The sequence below is a fragment of the Centroberyx gerrardi genome, chromosome 5, assembly GCF_048128805.1.
Source record: "Centroberyx gerrardi isolate f3 chromosome 5, fCenGer3.hap1.cur.20231027, whole genome shotgun sequence".
NCBI classification, from domain to species: domain Eukaryota; kingdom Metazoa; phylum Chordata; class Actinopteri; order Beryciformes; family Berycidae; genus Centroberyx; species Centroberyx gerrardi.
This window is the reverse complement of record NC_136001.1, coordinates 29,657,009-29,676,573: the sequence shown is the minus strand read 5'-3', so window position 1 is coordinate 29,676,573 and position 19,565 is coordinate 29,657,009. Positions and strand designations below refer to the sequence as shown.

General features: G+C 47.1%; 1 protein-coding gene across 1 annotated transcript in view; it reads left to right on the top strand.

Annotated features, from left to right (window-relative positions):
• pdzrn3b (PDZ domain containing RING finger 3b) overlaps positions 1 to 18,352 on the top strand; it is an 89,319-nt gene extending 70,967 nt beyond the window's left edge. The window contains exons 4-10 of the mRNA XM_071919942.2: positions 10,750 to 11,003; positions 12,359 to 12,446; positions 13,975 to 14,073; positions 14,425 to 14,487; positions 14,742 to 14,843; positions 15,098 to 15,214; positions 15,984 to 18,352. Of these exons, the coding sequence (XP_071776043.1) occupies positions 10,750 to 11,003; positions 12,359 to 12,446; positions 13,975 to 14,073; positions 14,425 to 14,487; positions 14,742 to 14,843; positions 15,098 to 15,214; positions 15,984 to 17,510 (2,250 nt within the window). The 3' untranslated portion in view covers positions 17,511 to 18,352. The remainder of the gene's footprint in view (positions 1 to 10,749; positions 11,004 to 12,358; positions 12,447 to 13,974; positions 14,074 to 14,424; positions 14,488 to 14,741; positions 14,844 to 15,097; positions 15,215 to 15,983) is intronic.
• The last annotated feature ends 1,213 nt before the right edge of the window (positions 18,353 to 19,565 follow it).

The following is a 19,565-nucleotide window of genomic DNA, read 5'->3' as shown; positions in this document are numbered from 1 at the left end:
CATCAGCTGGTTGTAGATTTTAGAATGAAAAGGAACATGTTTTCATATTGAACTCAGGAGAAAAATTTGATAGCACTTGCTCTGTCTGGCATGTGGTGCTTCAGACCAAAACCTATTCTGCCGGTCTCTCCTCTTTTTTGCAGGCTTTTGCTCAGTGTCAAATTTAATTGAAACGACATTCTCAAAGCGATGGTTTATTCATCTGAGAGTGTTTGGACTGGAGCGCCGGCCCTGTCTAATGAGTGAAAACACTGGCCCGTCTTGACAGCAGACAAATCTCAGCGCGCAGTGCACAACTCCGACAGACTTCGTTGCGGCTCTTTGAGGACCGGTTTCTGTAGCGCGCTCGAGTCTGTTTTTCTCCCTCTTTTCATCCATAATGGACCCCAGCCAAGTGTTATCCTCCTATCACACCAAATTACATCTCCATTTACTGCGCGGGGTGCCGGGCGGCCGGTGGCTGGTTTAAATGAACGTAATGATCAATCTCGCTGTGGATCTCTCTCATTATCGCCCCCCCCCTCCCCCTCCCCCCCCCCCCCCCCCCCTCCCCTTTTCCCCTCCAAAACAAAAAAAGAAAAAAACAGCTCCCTTCCATCAGGGGAAGATAACAGGGGGAGTCTTGACATTGTGTCTGCAAATAGTCCTGCTTTGATCATGCCAGGTCTGTTCAGAGAGAAAAAAAAAAAAGAAAAAAAGGCTAAAAGGTTTTGGCTTGTCTCAAAGAGAAGAGGATGGTTGTATGGAGCGGCATGCTAAATGGATTATGGCTGTAAACCCACCAGCTGATATTGGGATCAGAAAGCCTCCCCCGCTCCCACTCCCACCCCCAACCGACCACAAATGACAGCTAAAGGACGGTGTATGCAAAAGGCCGGTCAGCTCCTTTGTTCTGTTTGTGTCACATCGCCTGTCAGTGATTCTGGATTGACAGGCCGTTGAGAGTGTCATCGCTGTTCTTATGGCAGTCTTCACATTTGCCTGTTCCTCCCTCTGCCACGGCCAGGTCCGGGCAGACAAAGCCGGTCCGCTGGCGCTTCCCATTAAAAGTCATTTGTCCTTCTGCTGAACCTCAGACGAGCCAATCGGCCGCCTCGCCTGATAACACGGCGTGCGATTCACCCGGACGCTTTCCGACGCACCTCCGCTGAACTGAACCCAAAGAAATGATGCAGTCGTTCTCCTATCTCAAAGATATTATTGCCAATACAAAGAGGCTCCCTGACTGACCAAAGCATTTGTCGTGCCAGCCCATTTTTGGCTCGGGCACCTTCTTTTTTTTATCTTCTAATTTTGGCCATCGGTGGTCATTTTTCACTTTTTTGTCAGAAAAGCAATCTTGCAGATAAAAACTATCAGCTAGTCCTCACCGCAAGTCCAAATGCAATTTATATACGCTCTAACAAAGGTGAATAAGCTTGCAAAAAGCCATTTCTTTCCCCCAAAACTTTGTTTCACAGCATAGCAACATTAAACACCCCATTCAACAGCCACACTTCCTCATCTGATCTCAGTGCAGCATACATCATTTTCTGATCTTGCTCCACCACAAAGTGTAAAAACAAAAAGTCCTTCTCGGGTGCATAAAAGTTTTCCTCTTAGTCAGCTGGATGTAGTTTGGATGGCTCTATTTTTGGTCGTCATCAGGCAATGGTGAGAGAGTTGAGTTAATCATCAGCCATCAGCAGCGGCTCTAACTGAGAGGATAATGAAGTGTTCGTGATGCCGGGCTTCCTCTTGGCCGCGGCCACAGGACGGCGGCTCATGCGTAAACCTTTTCTGTTCGTCGGCTGGGTGGAGCGTTCCTGCGGTGCGAGCTCTGCCGCGGCTGCTTGCGGTGGGCGGTGATGAACGAGGTGTGCGCCAGCGCGTCCGTACAGTAGGTGGGATCGGGCGCGAGTCTCGGTTCGTCTTACTGATAATACAAGCAAGAGAGAGCCTGGCACACTGCCTGCTCTGCCCTCCCTGTCAGCTCTCCGGGGGGCTTAATAATCCATGAACGCTTGAAATCTTTCCAGTTCATTACGCACCTTAGCGCCAACTCCTGTGTTAGAAGCATGGAATATCTTGTTTTGCACCATTTTGCAAAAGACTGGATCTTGGGTTTTATCCTGGAGGCACTTTATTCATCCTGGCAGAATTAGGAGTCATTTGAGTGTGGTTAGTTGTAACTTCAGCAGTCTATTTTGAAATCATCTTAAAAAAAAAAAGGGCTGATTGTGTAATTTGCTATGGCCATCTGCATACATCATTTACTTTGGGGTATTGCAACCATGAAAATTTAGGATTTAGGATATCGATTTTCAATAAAGCCACATATCAAACATCGTTCATGTCTGTTAGATGCAGCCAGCAGAGCAAGCTAGAAAACTGTTTTCTCTTTCAGTCATGATCATTAAAGCTCTGAGCTGCGGCAGCCTCCCTTTTAAACTTGACCCCTCTGACAGCAGTGAACCTTTCGGTCCTTTCTTCAAAGCTGAAGGTAAGCACCATGCGGAGTTGTAAGCTCAGCTGCTTTTGTCAGGCAGTTTAAGGTAGAGGCCTTGGAAACTCTGTTTGACAGTCCTAGGGCTCCTAATCTCTCCAGAAACACTCTGTAATGGCCGTGGCGCCTCGCTGCGGCTCTTGCGAGGCCCAGAGCTTAATTAGAGCCTCGACACAAGGCTATTGAGGCTCTGGTCTGATCTGGGCTATTGTTTCTGCTAAGTCCTCCGGCTCTGCTAAGTCTCTCTGTCTCAGTCTCTTTCTCTGCATCTCTCTCTCTCTCTCTCTCTCTTCCTCTGTCTGTTTTTCTCCCTCCGATGCTCGCCGCGGAGGAACGGCGTCTTAAAGCGAAAACGATTGATCTGCGGAGGAAACGGGAGTCTACAAATGAGCCCGCTTGAACATTTCCTATCTGAAGCTGTGTGGAAGTGCCAGTTTCCTAATTAGGCTATATTTCTGAGCGAAGGCTGCGGAGATGTCACGCTCGGTTCGAGAAGCCGAGTTGTCACCGCGCCAGATGGTCTCAGTGTGACATCCTTTGGACCAGACAGACAGAAAAATGAGATGGAAATATTTGTACAAGACAGCTCTGAACCCCCCCCTCCTCCCCCCCATACACACACACACACACACACACTACCGCTGTCAGAGACCCCTGTCATCAAAGCGGCCACGACCAAAGGGAACTCGCGGAGATGCGACCCGCTCCGCTCGGCCCTCGCCTCGTAATGAGGCTTGACAGAGGCGGCGTACAGAGACAAAAGCGGGGGATCGCCAGCGCCGAGCGAGGCCGGCGGAGCCTGACACTGTGTGTTTTTAATAACGGCTAAGATCGGCCCCGGTGCGCCGTCACATCTGTTAAACACTGGAGCAGGTGGCTGGCGGCCACAGGGGAGCCCTCGCAGGAGCCCGTGTACTTACTGTCAGTCCGGCAAATGGCAGAGAGAGATCGCAGGCGCCGCAGAGGCAGAACAGTACGGTGACAAAGCAGCAAGCAAAACGGTGAAAAGCAGCAGTGATTGTCCAAATATTAGCAAAGGGCTTTGAAAGCATAGTGAAAAAAAACATTGCTGTTAGATGAAAGCCTGGCATCTACAGAATGTCAGTTTTTCAGGAATTAAGACACAGCAGAGTGCGTTTTTGAATTTATCGATGGGTTTGGAAAGGGTTTCATAACATTTTCTCAACCTATAGAGGGACCATGTAATCCTTCAATTCAGGCAAAGTTAGAAAGTAGATTTAAAAGGATTTCAGCTGACACTACAGCAGCTGCCAGACTAAATATATGAAAACGGGCCACATATAGACGTCCCTCAACATAGATGTAACGTCCAAACAATGTCAGATGTCCAGTGGCTTAGTGTTATGCCCATGGACCATGTCAGTCACAATTAAGAAGTCCCATGAGTCTTTCATTGTAAACCATAGCTCCTCATTTACCCCTGCATGACAGCACTTGTAATCTCAGATCCTCCGACAGCCAGCAGACAATACCACATAGAGGTTATACCAGCGACACGGAGATTATTGCATTTGCCATAAAGCCCAAGTCCATTTCCTAAAATAGAAAGACGTCACAATTGCGACCCATATGGGAGTCGCAGATGTTAGTTTGTGCCGCCCTGTACAGACGAGTCCGCCTGATCCCTTTACAAGGAGGCTTGAATGGGATTGTTATATGGTTTTAACTGTGTGCAGACGCATCAGGAGATTAAGGGTCGACCTCGCAGAATTGCAGTGGATAACAAAGAATAGCCGTTGTTGTTATGGGGTCTTAAAGAGGCTTTTCCCATAATAGAGTACGCTTGATCTGCACAAATCAGCTGTTTTCTAAACATTTTATTTTTGTATAACGGACACAGCCACAAAGAAAGATCAGCAATACATGAGCATGATAGCCACAGTACATGATTAAGAGTTAGCTGATTATATCATTAGCATCCATGCACCTTGTGAATAAGGCTACAAGTTCCCAGCGTGTGTGTGTGTGTATGTGTGTGTGTGTGGATACACCCCGTAATGAATAAAACATCTACACAGTGGGCTATGAGGAGCTATTAAATAGCTCCAAGTTGCTGGGGACATTTGAATGCAGATGATTGAGGATCATTATTTCTCATTATCAGGCTGGAAAAAGGAGCCTCCTCCAGCAGCTTGTTCACCCAGGAGCCCCTCCTCTTCCTCTCCTGGCATTATGTGTCAGTAATGGTGACCGGAGTGTGTTGCAGTCTGGTCTGTGGATGCCACCTGGGAGAGAGCTATCATCCTTCTGTGGAGAGGCGACCATCCTTCCTTTATTACTGCAGTCAGTGCGTTGCTTGGCTGTGCGCTATTTTGTTCGTGCTGTGTGATCATGAATGTAGCCCACTTTTGCCCCCTTTTGTTCCTCTTCTCTCACATCTGATGGTGTGTTTCTCTGTGTTGTGCTGTGAAAACTGCACAGAGCGTGTCTGTTTGATCGCCGCCGGAGCAAACTTGACTTTGCTGACTTGAACAAACAGACTTGGCTCTGGTGTAGAGCTCAGTGTTCTGTCGGCGCTCACAGGGAATAGGTATGTGTGGGTTTGTGTCTGTGTCTGTGTGTGTGTGTGTTTCAGTGTGTGTGTGTGTGTTTCAGTGTGTGTGTGTCTTGAGCTGCTGAGGCTGGACGGGGAGGGGATGCCCGGGGTAGTGGAGTGAGATAATGGTCCTGATGAAGGGTGACACAACGCAGCTGATGTTACTTTCCCCAAGAGCTGCACCCTCCCTTAAAGGTGCTACATGTAGCATTTTTCAACATATTACTGTCATTAATTGTGATAGCTTGGTATAATTACTGTAAACAAATGAGACCATGGTCAAGATGATTTGGTAGCCTCTACTGTCTATCTCACACCAGTTGTATTGTTTGTGCGAGTCAAAATTAAGACCATATTTCCCCCAAAAGAAAGAGTTACTAAAGAGGATGTCCTCCCCTCTCCCTCCCTGAAGTCACTAATTGTGCATTTGTTTTCTCTCTTTGTTTTTCTCTCTTCTGCTTTACTGAAGAGGACAAACATGTTGGTAAAGCAATCCAGCTGATTTCCCACGAAATCCAACCCAGTGGCACACAATGTAAAACGCAGTGTAGAGGCTTCTCAGCAGTGGTCCATTTGTTTATTGTTTATGGTAATTTTGTGTCTCCAAGTTAACATGGTGATGATTTACTGATGTTAAAATGCAGCATGTAGTACATTTTCCCTCTACAATCAGTTCGGACCGTTGTGTGATACGGTGTGTGTTACTGCCAACACTACTGCATGTACCTGGCTCTCATGTTGCCTCCCACTTAAAAACTAGCTGGGAGACTGGGAAGCTTGCCCCTAAGGGAGACTTTGGAATACTGCCTGTATTCAATTCAAAGTTTTTGTCTGTGGATTTGGGTTGTGTGTGTGAATCACTGTTTTTCTCCGAATGATGCCCAGCTGGGAGGGTTTGGATTGGCTCACAGATGGGCTGGAGGGTGCGGCGCTAAAGGAAGTTTTACGAGTGTGTTAGTAATGAAGAACCATCCGGTCCTTTTTCCATTTTTAGATGAGTGATATTTCATTAAAAAAAAAGGGATTGTTAAAAGTAAAAAAGAAAGCTAAACATTGGCTCGTTGGAGCAGAGAATGGCAGCAGAAAGCGTACCGGAAGTGATTTGGGTGCTTAATTGATCAACTGTGGATAACACAATGTCCCATGCTTAAATCAGATTAGGTGAAACTAAACAGTGGTGTCTCTTTCAGCCAGCATTAAGTTTCTAGCTGTTTGTTCTGTAATCCTCAGTAAGCTCGCACGCTGTGGTAAATAAAGTCTGCTGTGTTTTTAAGTCTCACACCATGGAGACTTTCCTGTCCAGTCAGTTAAAAGAACAATATGTACACATTTAAATACACACATAGAGTCGCACCCGCACGCGCACGCACACACACACACCGAGCGAGACCCCGCCGCCTGTTCCTGCGAGTTCCTTCTCTTTCTTATGAAAATGGTTAAATGTGAAATAAAAGGGGGATTAACTGCGGTTTTCAAGCCGAGTGACCCACATTCAGACTGCCACTCAAACGCTGCGCAGGCCCCCCGAAAAAATAAGCCTTCAAGTCTTCACGCTCTCTATCGCGTCAGCACTCCTCTCTCTGTTCCCGAAATACAGACTTTGAAGAATTTGTTCAAGGAGTGTATCCGAGCAGAAAGGGAGGCGAGCGCCCCGGCTCTCCAGCCTCTTTAAGCGCTCGTTCTATAGAGTGAAGTTCCCAGGGTTTCTCTGCCCGGCCCTTTGAAAGGCGAGCGCCCGCCTGGCAGAGTTTCCACTCTGTTCACCTCACTGCGTCTCCCCGAGGAACTGAAACAGTGGCTCTTTAATGATGTTCTTCTTTGCTTTATTAAAGGATTAGGCGCTGATTGAACGGTCATATCAAAGACTAATGTTACACAACGCGGTCAGTGAATTGGCTTAATATCCTGCAAAGCCTTTTCTATACAATAATACTGAGTACAGTGGATTATGTTTCGGCCCATCCGGTGTTGCTGTTGCTAGTTTTCTCCCCCTCATTGATTTTAAAGCAATGATATCTCACATTTTCAATGATGCTTGCAGTTCTTTTTATAAAGTATGTCCCCGGCTGCTTGACCGCTGGAACGTGCGACTGGATTGTATTGTGTCATTTGTTGAATGTTTGTTTTGTTAGGACTCGAATCTCGATTTCAAGTGAGGCGGCCCGGTTAAATGCAGAATAAATGAGGAATGAAAAGTTTTATAACACATTCATTTAGTTCACCTGAGGCAGCCTCACCCCGTCTACCGAAGATAATGAAAGAGACTGCGCTTGCTGCCTTACAGATAAGCATCTTCGGCAGCAGGTCAGCAATCAGGGAATAGGAAATGCACACACACACACACACACACACACACACAGATCAACGTCTCAATCTGGCCTGATTTGCATTCCGGGGAGGACGCCTGGATGAGCCGGGGATCACGGCATGGCTCTCCCCTGCTGCCCCTAATTATTACCCGGAGGATGAAGACTGACATATCTATCACGAGAAGAGTGTCGGGAGCGACCGAGATCCCGAATTGTTGTCCTGCGCGGAAATATGACTTCACGCTCACCGCTGTCGCTTCAGAGGCCGGATGTGATATTTTTAATTAAAGAAATCGGGCTCCGAATAACAAAGCCACAGCTGTGTAAATTCCTCACTGGCTCGGCCCCGGCACCGACACAGCGGCCGTGTGTGATTTAGACCTCATTAGTATTCCTTTAAGTAGGGCCTCGCCGCCCTCTTGTCATTAAAGCGGATTTACCAGAGACCCCTCTCTCCGAGGATGCGGCAAAGGTTGACAGAGTCGTTTCTGCGCGTCAGTCATCGCCGTGTCGCGTCGGCGCCAACGACGCCCGCTCGTGTTTGGTATTTGCGAACCCAGCTGCTGATAACCTCTGAGGAAATATGCACTGTTTGCTTCAGCGGCTAGAGACACGTCGCTTTGGTTCATTACCGCATCAGCTTTAAATTGAGTTTTCTGTTACTCCGCTGTGTTAGGGGTGCAGGGTTAACGCTACAGAGTCCGGGAGCCCAGCGGTGGTCAGGCATTGTGTATTGTGCCGGGGGGGAGTGTTGTGTGTTTTTTCCCAGTGTGCCGCAAAGGGCCGGTCTGTGTCAAGAGGTGAGGGATGTGAATGGAGGCTGTGGGACCCCCCCCCTCCTCCTCAGCTGGGAGGCGGCTCTCTCCCCCTTTGGGAGCAGTGAGGCAGAAAGCTCCGGGCTCAACAAGAAGGGGGTAAAAGGCTTTGTCTCTGGGTCGCTGCCTTCAAGTAGCCCCGGGATTCCTGGCAACCAGGTTTGTCTGTTTGAGCCTGCATGCTCAAGAGAGAGGAGACGACACAAAGGCGCTTGTATTCCTCTCAGCTGATGTGCGACGTCGCAGCGCTCTCTGGGAAGCGGACGGGGCAGAGGGGGTGAGGTCCCGGGTGCTTGTGGGAAGGCCTTATTCTCACCATTTAAACTCATACCAGCAACAACAACAACAAAAAAAAAAGATTTGATATAGATGTCTTTTTTTATCTGCTGATTGTGACATTTGTTTGAACCAGGACACAACGTTGAAGACAATTTTCCACTCTTTGCTTGCATGAATAGGCGATAATCTTGAATCTTCAGTTTTCTCCGCTTTGGTTTTCTTATGATATCGGTATTTTTTTGCTGTGAGATCGATTTTGTGAACTCCCCTTTTTCTCAATGTCCAATTATTCAGAGCGAACTGCAAATAGTGGAGCTATTAATTTTTTTGGCCAAGTTTTGATGTAGAAGAAGTGGAAGTTTAAGCCCTTCGAGATGATCCAATTATCCTGCAGGCCCAGGATTAGCATTAATCCTCTCTGGTTATTAGTGGGCACATAGCCTCTCCTGACTTGAGCTGCATCAAGTTCCCTCCTCTCCTTCTTCCTTCCTCCTTCCCCTGCACACACACACACACACACACACACGCACACACTCAATACATTGGGTTTAGTCTTGGACTGTGCGTTTTCTTTTATGAAAATATGAACTCTCAATTCTTGCATGGTCTGAGTCAGGGGTTTTATAAATATATAAAGATATCACAATATTCCCTGGATGTGTTTTTTTTTTATTGCTGCTACTCCTGATATGCAGCGGCGTCGTTGAGTCTGCAAACTACGCCGTGAATTAGAATGAGACAAATACAGCCGGAGGCAACGGTAATAAGCAGCCGCATGCTTATCAGAAAATTAATCCTTAACCACGGTCTTGTATGCGTGTTGGATGTCAGGGAGAGTGAGAAGGGATGCTAAAGATTAATGACGCGCCTAATGACTCGCAACACTGCGTGCTTGCTTGAGATGCAGCTCTTTTGCTTCAGACAGGTCCCTGTAAACAGTAGCATCATTCTTAAGGAGGCTCTGGATGTGTGTGTGTGTGTGTGTGTGTGTGTGTGTGTGTGTAGGGGAGGAGGAGGGAGCGTGGAGCCTGTGAAATGAGAAGAGCCCCGGGCTGAGATCCTATCAAAGCTCTCGACACGTCCAGGAATCACAAACCAACAAATTCCGTGTGATGTGGTGATTGAAAGCGGAACAGCGGCTCTGTGGAAGCCCCCGATAAGCCGAGGGCCAGCGTGTTGACCCGGGACGCAATATGCAGGCGGCCGCCGCGGCAGACTCTCGTCTCTCCCCCGCCGCCACCCTGGCATCTTAATGAAGTTCACCGCTGCCTCTATCGGTTCCTCCTACGTCTTTTGTTCCCGCAGCACTTGCTTTTTTTTGTTGTTTTTTTTTGCCGAATATCCTCAGATTTAATCAAACGTCTCCTCCGTCCGTCTGACATTTTGGATGACACAGTTCCGCATGTAGACACGGATACGCTTTATTTAATTCTAGAGTCTCGTCGGATTCCGGTGACACGTTCCGTCGAGAGCGGCGGCTCAGGGTGTGTGCTCATCTTTCATCGGCACACAGAGGCCTTAAGTGGTTCAACCAAACTTAATTAGCCTCTTCTCTGCGACACGCGGCGGCCTCTTGCTCAAATTAATCTTCTCAGGTTAACACGCTGCGCCCACTCCACTGTCTCTGACGGGAGGTCAAATTTATCCTCCGCTGAGAAATTACTTAGCTAAATGAGGCTTCCTCCATGCAGCCCCAGCTAATGACCTTGATTAATTAAAGAGAGACTCTTTCTAATTAAGGTCTTACTCGGCTCGGTCCGGCTGTGACCCTGTAAAACAAGCTGAGGCAGTAATAACTCCTTTCTCAAATGGAATAGCGCCGCCGTGTTTGTGTGGGCTCCGCGCTCGGTGTGACGCTTTAATCATCGGAGATATGATTACATCGTTTGCCGTACTGAATATCCTGTTAGACGGAAGAGGTCAAGACTCCGAGGGAAACTAAACGTTTGCATGATTTCCCTCCTGTTTGAGTCATTTCTTCTCCATCAGCCAATATAAGAACGAAAACAGAATCTTTAGCAACAGTTGCTGAACAGAATCCAAAATGTGTGTAGTTTTTATTTGCATCTTAAAGGGTTGTTTTCCAAAATCTAGCAGTCTAATGAAGAGCGTTGTGCTGAAAATGTCACTTATCAATGTTTGATGAAGAGCAATTTTGTTGTTTTTGGCAATGTGAGCAGAATACAGTATGCAAGCTCAATATCTTCTTCTCTCTCAACTTTGATAGCAGCCTTCACCGCTTTGGTTTTTCTATTTAGTGTCTAACCATGCATCCCTCTCTGCTTGTCGCCCCTCTCCATCCAGGTCAATGGGAAGGACCTGTCGAAGGCCACCCACGACCAGGCGGTGGAGGCCTTCCGCACCGCCAAGGAGCCCATCATGGTCCAGGTCCTGCGCCGGGCCCCGCGCCCCAAACCGGCCGGCCCCGCCGCTGACGCCCAGCTGGCGGACATCAGCACCCAGACCGACATCACCTTCCAGCACATTATGGCCCTCACCAAGCTGCCTGCCTCGGCGCCCACCATGGCCGTGCTGGAGCAGTACCTGCTTCCAGAGGAGTGAGTACCAGCTTGGCTCAAGTCCGGTCTCACAGCACATTCACGGCCATGACATATAGGCCTAATTCATTATTTGAATTATTAATTTCAATGTGATCTCATGCAATATGTGTGATCTTACCATCATAAAAAGATATAGCTATATATATATATATCCCTATATCCCTCTCTTTAAAGTAATAGATGAAGAACCCAGAAGTATGTTCTCCCGTCGTGTGACATTATCAAAATTCATACAAATGAGAAAAGGGTTATGGGAGTTGTGTGAAAAATCGCAGATAAGGTGTGAAGATTTATAGGTCAAGTAGAATTTTCACAACGATACAACTTTAATTTCCTTTTATTAATTAGATACTGCTCAATAAAGAGCAGATATGATTTGTAGAAAATCATTTTCACCACGCTGTGATGAAGTTTGATCGCTCCCAGGTATACAGAGGAATGAAATCTGAGCTGATATATAATATAGGATGAAGCGTAGACTCTCTTTGCCGGAGAGTCCATTTTAAACCTAGGATACAAGACGGAAAAGTTTTGGTTTCGGAAATCGCCGATGCTGAAAAGGTCACTCCACTCCCAGACACACTGAGACTTTTCACCCTATCAGTAAATTGAGACAGCGACACCTCGTCTTTTCTCCAGACCAGACTGTTCACAGCTCTGTCACTCACGGGAGACGGAGACGGCGGCTCCTCCCGGGGCACGCAGCCACATTTAAACGCTTCTGTTCCTTCGTATTTGCATATTCGCGAATTCCATCTATTCTTTCGGCGCGTGTGGCCCCGGAGCCTTCAGGGTCCGTCGTTTCGCACGCTGTGGCGGAAGCAGCCGCTCTTCAAAGATCAATCATGATTTCTTTAATTGATTTCCGAGTCAAATTAATAACATGGCATGTTAATTTGTGATTAGCCTCGGGGTATAGCTGTATCTGATTCAGGAGTGACTTCTGCACTGGGCCCTTATTACTTTCTCTCTAATTTTCATGTCATTTTCTGTCTTAGGAGCAGAATTAAATCTAGATTGACAAATATGTTTTTTCTTTGATTTTGACTTTTTTTTAAATCTGTCATCAGTTTGCCACTTCTTTGTGTTGAATTAGCATTGCGTTCCTTTCCAGGATATCGTCATTGTGTCTCCAAATTGTCAACTTTTCAGGAACTAAGAAAAACCGCTATATTTAGCTTGACGACCGTGTATTTTAGAGTTTATCCGATGGGTTTTGAAAGGTTTTCATAAGCCCAAGGCCTGTAGAACTTCGTCAACCCATAGAGGAACATGTCATCCTTCAATTTATGTTAAAATACTTGGAGTTACAATGTTTTCAACGCTATCTTACTCTCTGTTGCTTTTCTCAGGCATCCTCCGGGACACGCCTATTTCGACCCCAACGATTTCCTGGAGGGCATCCAGCAGGACATAGAGCGGGAGGAGCTGGAATATGAGGTAAAACACCATCTCCATCTCTGCCACTCCACTGTCTCCTCAATGAAGACGTACATCCAGACGGCGATGCGATATTGCTCCATAAGCGGGGGCCGAGGTAGCCTCTGTGTCTCCAGCCCAATGGCCCCGCTACTCCACCGCAGGCCCTCTCCTCCTGATGCATCACAGTTATTGATGCTCTCCCTGCATAAAGACACCGAGACGGAGGCCAGACAGGAATCGAGATGGCGGGTTTTTTGTTCCAAGCAGATGCAGAACGGTGACATCATTACTTATTAGTGACAAGGCCCGATACGTCTTCCCCCCCCGGCTCCTCGGCGATGTGGATCAGCCGCGGCGGATAATTAGACGGCACAGATAATAGGTCTGCGGTGATGGATCTGATGATGCACATTAACAATGCCTGGATGAGGCCGCGATGAGGACGGAGCCGGGGGATCGCGGCTCTCGGGCCTCCGGTCTGACCTCCGCCGACCCCCCCCCCACCCCACCCCGTCCCAACCCCCACCCCAGCCACCCTACTGCTCGATATTAATATCCGTGGAGGAGCTATGAAGGCTGGGAGCAGAGAGGTGAAGTTCAGGGCAGATGCACAGCAGACACAAACACCGCCTCACACCCAGAGTCCTTGTGAGTTGTACGGGTGACGAAGGATCCGGTGCTTCTCTGTTTTGGTCAGATCATCCGTTTCATTCAGTGTCTCGCCTTCGTACATTTTCCTCTCAGTGTACATCCCGTTGTTTTGAAGTATTTCCCAGTCCGCCCACTGGCCCTCCGAGGCTTATCACCCGCTCCTGACTGCTGGCGGCTGCATTTGCATAACAACATTACACAACATTTAAAGAGCTTATGCTGCAGTGCCACAACAAAGGCACAAACTAGTCTGGACATGAATCCAGATGACGGGTAAGGAGGGTCACAGAGGGTGTTTTAGGTAGTGAGTTATTAAAGCGAGTCGATTAGATTAAAAAGCTTTGTGTGCAAATGAAACCTCACCGTTTGCAGGGTGTGTACAGCACATTTACTGTATGTTCTGTATGTTTTGGAAATTCCCTCAGAGCATTTATGCCTGAAACCGGGAAGCAGTCTGCTTTGCAGCAGATTAGAGGAGCTTTCAGTAGTCAGCTGCCGCACTTCGGAACAGTTTTGGGGGGTTTAACCCTCTCGGAGCCCGTCCCCTGCCCCCGAAGAGCAGCGCAGCTCGTATCTTTATCTGTATCTCTGAGATTACAGGTGTTGACAAGTGAAAAACGGGACTCTGCCCGTCTGCGGGCCACTGTGTCATCTCTCATGCTGTCAGCGGGCTTCTGAGAGACGCGGCGGCTTCCCTGCGTCCAGCTGAAAGATTCATTACAGTGATTGATGGATCACCGTTGCTCTATGATCCCCATTTCGTAGTCGATATATTTTGTGCGCCCAGGAAAACATCAGAAAACATAAAACAATTCTACGCTCAATTTTGAAAAAAAAAAAATCATGTAACATGGATGGGATGTAACCTGGAGTTTGTGTTCTTGTGTCTTTCCAGGAAGTAGACTTGTACCGAATCAATATCCAAGACAAGCTCGGCCTGACGGTCTGCTACAGGACTGATGATGAGGATGAGACCGGGATCTACGTTAGTGAGGTATGAGGCTCTGAAATCTATACAGTAAATGGCAACTACAAAATCTTCAAGAATGATGCTGTTTGGTAGAAACAGATACTTCAAGAAGTACCTCACATTTCCCTCTACTCACACTACTCGCTCTCTAAAGAAATCCCTTTCACCTCTCTCCTTCACTTTAAATGTATTTCTATTCCCGGCTCTTACATGATAGCTCTACACTCACAGGAATATTGCAAGGGCACAGAGGCCCTGACCTTTGCATAAGAGTAAGAGTGAATAAGAGAATCTAAATGGAAAATGTAGAAAGAGTAATCTCGGGGTGGGAAAAAGTCATCCAGTGTTAACAACCGTATTCTGTGTTTACTTTAGATTGATCCAAACAGCATTGCTGCAAAGGACGGCAGAATTAGAGAAGGGGACAAAATCATCCAGGTAAGCTGTCTGTGAGCTCTGCAGGAACTGCGGTTACTTGCTGATGAATGATTCATGAATGTCCCGGGAAAACAAAAACTATTTTATTTACTTTTTCCTTACACTGGGATCTGCAGTTTTAGCGTTTTCAGTCCATGTTGCACTTGTTGCTTAGAATTAAATGTGAATGTACAACCTTCAAGGCTACAAACTGCAATGATATGTAACTGAAACAAAGACCAGGTTTCTCATCAGTCCTTCCTGTGTCCCTCCAGATCAATGGTGTTGAGATCCAGAACCGGGAGGACGCTCTAGCATTGTTGACCAGTGAGGAGAACCAGAATATCTCTCTACTGGTGGCCAGGCCAGAGATACAGGTATTTATTTTTGTCATTCTGGGTGTAAACTGAACATGAAGATTTGTGACAATGAAGCGTTTCATGCCAAAACACTATATTTCCCTCCTGGAACAAAAAATGTGATCTTATGTCCTTTTTTTAATTTTCATGCCCACAGTCAATTTATAAGAGTAGGAGTTTTGATGGTAGATGTGCCATTTTGGAATGAAACTTTACGTCAGTTGAGTATTTGCGTGTGATGAACTCTCCCGTCTCCCCACTGTGTGTATCAGCTGGACGAGGGCTGGATGGATGATGACAGGAACGACTTCCTGGATGACCTCCACATGGACATGCTGGAGCAGCAGCACCATCAGGCCATGCAGTTCACTGCCAGCATGCTGCAGCAGGTACACACACACACACACACACACACACACACACACAGCATGAAGCGGCAAACTAGCTCAATCAATCTGCACTAACACATATGTTCGGTTATAGATTATTTTAGGTGAGCCAAATCTGCAGAGGCTAGCAGCTGTTCAGCAATTGTTTTTCGCAATTGTTTTTTTTTTCCATTGTCAAAAAAAAAGTGACGATGCCATGTGGAAAAGCACATTTTCATTTGCAAAAACTATGTGAACAGTCAGTTTTTAGGTCCATTTTAAATCAAAAAGCTCCCTAAAGTCCTAATATTTCAACAATACTGAAATTATCATCAGATCTGTATTATCCCTACTAAAAAAGTGAGTGAACCATAAATATCAACATTTTCATTTTGACCACATTTTGATTACCAACTGTGTGGTATACTCTTGTTTACAAGGTTGGCAAGCAGTTCATAACCCTCACTAGTCGATATGCTTCCTGTTTATAATGCATCATTCATCACTGAGTCAGTTATGAAAACAACTTTGTATTTCACACATGATACCAGTAAGCAAGCAAAGTCAGCAGGGATACTGATGATTTATTTGTCACTTAAATAATAAAAGAAATTGTGAAAATAGTTTTATCACCACTGTGTCCTGTGTAATCACCCACTATAATTACAAACCAGTATCTACAGTATAATTATATCAATTTAATTGCAGTATTGCTATCCACATTAAATGCAATGCCTTTCTGCATGAATGCAACTGTATTTCTTAGCCATTTTGTTGTCTGTTGTTCCAGAAGAAGCATGAGGAGGATGGCGGCACCACAGACACAGCCACGCTGCTATCCAACCACCATGAGAAGGACAGCGGGGTGGGGCGCACCGACGAGAGCACGCGGAACGACGAGAGCTCGGAGCAGGAGAACCTCGGCGACGACCAGACCACGGCCTCCAACACGCTGGGCAGCTGCAGGAAGCTGACGTACAGCCAGGACACCCTGGGCAGCACCGACCTGCCCTTCAGCAGCGAGTCCTTCATCTCCGCCGACTACGCCGACACGGACTTCCTCGGCATCCCGGCGGACGAGTGCGAGCGCTTCCGAGAACTCCTGGAGCTCAAGTGCCAAGTGAGGAACACCGGAGGCCAGGGGCTGTACTGCCAGGGCGGCGGGGCCGGAGGCCAGGACCAGGAGGGCGTGGACAAAGAGCTGGAGCTGCTCAACGAGGAGCTGCGCACCATCGAGCTGGAGTGCCTGAATATCGTCCGTGCCCACAAGATGCAGCAGCTGAGGGAGCAGTACCGCGAGTCCTGGATGCTCCACAACAGCGGCTTCCGCAACTACAACACCAGCATCGACGCGCGCCGCCACGAGCTCTCCGACATCACCGAGCTGCCGGAGAAATCGGACAAGGACAGCTCCAGCGCCTACAACACCGGCGAGAGCTGCCGCAGCACCCCTCTCACCTTGGAGCTGTCTCCGGACAACTCCCTTCGTCGGGGAGCGGAGAACCAGGGTCCGGCCGGGGCCTCGGGCTCCGCCGGCGCCAACGGCAGGATCCTCAAGCCCCTCCTGTCCCCCGTCCAGGAGGCCGGCGGCCCCAGCCGAAGCAGGGCGTCCTCCAAGGATCCAGATGGAGCCCTGCAGGTAGAGGGCAAGGAGAGGAAGCTGGGAGAGTCCAGTAAGGCGGGGCGGAGCTCCATGCTTTCCCAGCCACATTCACCTTACAAGCACGCCCACATCCCAGCCCACGCGCAGCACTACCAGAGCTACATGCAGCTGATCCAGCAGAAGTCCGCCGTAGAGTACGCCCAGAGCCAGATGAGCCTGGTCAGCATGTGCCGGGACCCCGTCTCTCCCGGCGACCTGGAGCCCAAGATGGAGTGGAAGGTGAAGATCCGCAGCGACGGCACGCGCTACATCACCAAGCGGCCCGTGCGGGACAAGCTGCTGAGGGAGCGCGCCCTGCGTATCCGCGAGGAGCGCAGCGGCATGACCACGGACGACGACGCCATCAGCGAGCTGAAGATGGGCCGCTACTGGAGCAAGGAAGAGAGGAAGCAGCACGCCGTCCGCGCCAAGGAGCAGAGGCAGCGCCGCGAGTTCATGAAGCAGAGCCGAGCCGACTGTTTGAAGGAGCAAGCCAGCCAGGAAGACAAAAAGGAGCCCAACATCATCGAACTGAGCCACAAAAAGATGATGAAGAAGAGGAACAAGAAAATCTTTGACAACTGGATGACCATCCAGGAACTGCTGACCCACGGTACCAAGTCGCCAGACGGCACGAGGGTTTACAACTCGCTCCTGTCTGTGACCACGGTCTAGGTCCGGCTCTAGGTTCAGGTCCAGGCCAGCCTGAGGAGGAGGGACTGTGTGTAATGTACTGTACATAGGACACTACCAATTGGGGTAGAGATTCCTGCCTCGTTCAATGTGGCAACATTTTGTAAATAGGAAACAAGAAAAGCCTTTTCTGAAGGAACATTTGCCCCTACAGCGGTCAAGAGAAGGTCCATTAAGTGCTCTATGGTCAGACTTTTTCGGACATGGCAATGAGGATGATTTTGAAACTGTTTTTCAAATGCTTTCAATAACCTTTTCTACCTTTGTGCTTGTTCTTTTGAATAATATTGGAAAAAATACAATATCAGAGTTTTGGAAGGTTTCGAAAGTGTGTAAAGACCGTGTGCCATAAGTAAACATCCAACATTTACACTTTTGTTTTATTTTGTTCTTAACAAATATCTCTTATCAGTATTTTACTGTTATGCATACTTTATGCTTATTGAAAGAAACAATGTTATTTCCCTGCAAGGTCAAACACGTAATCCTTTTCAAGAGGACTTTTGTAAATTAAAAAAAATACAATGTTTTTTAACAAATCCACTTTTTTAGTTTGAATATCTCTCCAACGGTGCTGTTTTTCTAAAGTTACCACCAGCGATGTACCATCTGTTACATACTGTAGACTACCATCATAACGTAATGTCATTGTGTATGTATGGTGAGAGGAAGACATTCCTCACATGTTGTTTAAATTGAAATATCTGTGTTTATTGTTGAAGCACATTGTAGTCGCTTTTGCTTTCTTAGGACTCCATGTATCGAACAAAATAACACAGCTTAACAAATCCTTAGTTAGCCACACAATTTGATGTCTTGTAAAATGAGAGAAATAATAAATTATTGTTTTATATATGATGAGCTTTCAAATGTTGTTGGGATTTGTCATTTGTAAGAGGTGTTGGATATGCTAGGCAGAGCATGGTGAAACTAGGAATCTCACACAAGAGCTCACAACGTGTTTTATTTAGTGACTGGCCGAACAGCCATGGATTAAGCTTGTAATGAATTTTAGCACCATCACAATTACTAGAAGATAACCAGCAGCATTAGTTGGCATGGTGATGATACAGAGTGTGCACGCTGGGAGTCTGAACTCTTCAGTTTCTTCATCCAGTGAATGAATCTTTATTCTGCTTATGTTCCCCTGGCTTGGCTTAGAACTTGACCTTAACCCAGGTAGACCCAGTGGGTTTGGGCTTGGGTTGAACAGCACTGAAAATGTCTTAGTAGCTATTTATTATTAAGAAATTATTAGTAATATTGGGCTTCAGTTGCTCATTAAAAGCTATACCCTTCACAATCAGTTTGTTTTTGAATAAAAGTGCTTCAGGTTCAGGTTGGGCCAAGCTTACAATTTCAAGCCAGGGACAAACTCTAATTTGACCTACTTTCTCCAAGAGAGACACATTGTCTGTAGCCCAACACTAATGGTAGAGCTTATTCTGTATGAATGTAGCCCACTGTTTAGGTGTAGAAATCCCTTTCTGGCTCCTTTCATTCTCATCCTAATTCTTGTAATCAGTTGCAGTTAATGCTCACTACATAAACTCTACAGCATTGCCATGCCTTTTATTAACAAACCCGTCCATTTCTTATAATGTGACAGCTATGGTCCTGTCTTTATTTAGGCTTGGTCAATGGCCACACTCAATTCAAGATATGAGTTCTTAAACAAAGGCGTTTCTTTACACAGTCAGACACTGAATTTGCCAAATTGTAATAATGATAGTAGAAGTCCTGGGGCTAAGAAACAAAGTATGGGCTGTGTCAGTATCGCATGCCAGAGCCCAAGTAGGGCAACAGCGCATCAAGCTGGCATAAACATATGTCAGTCCAGTCAGCGGAGATCCCTGCTGTCCAGATCTGACAAGGCTGAAGGCTGACGACATGAAATCAGCTTGTCAAAACCACAAAGATTGTTTACTAACAGCAGTTTTTTTCTCTTATCATCAGGTATGTTATGAATCCCCATTCCTTACATTCATCTTGTGGTGTGGAGGGCCTTCCATAGGTTTTTAGGTCATCCTCAGTCTA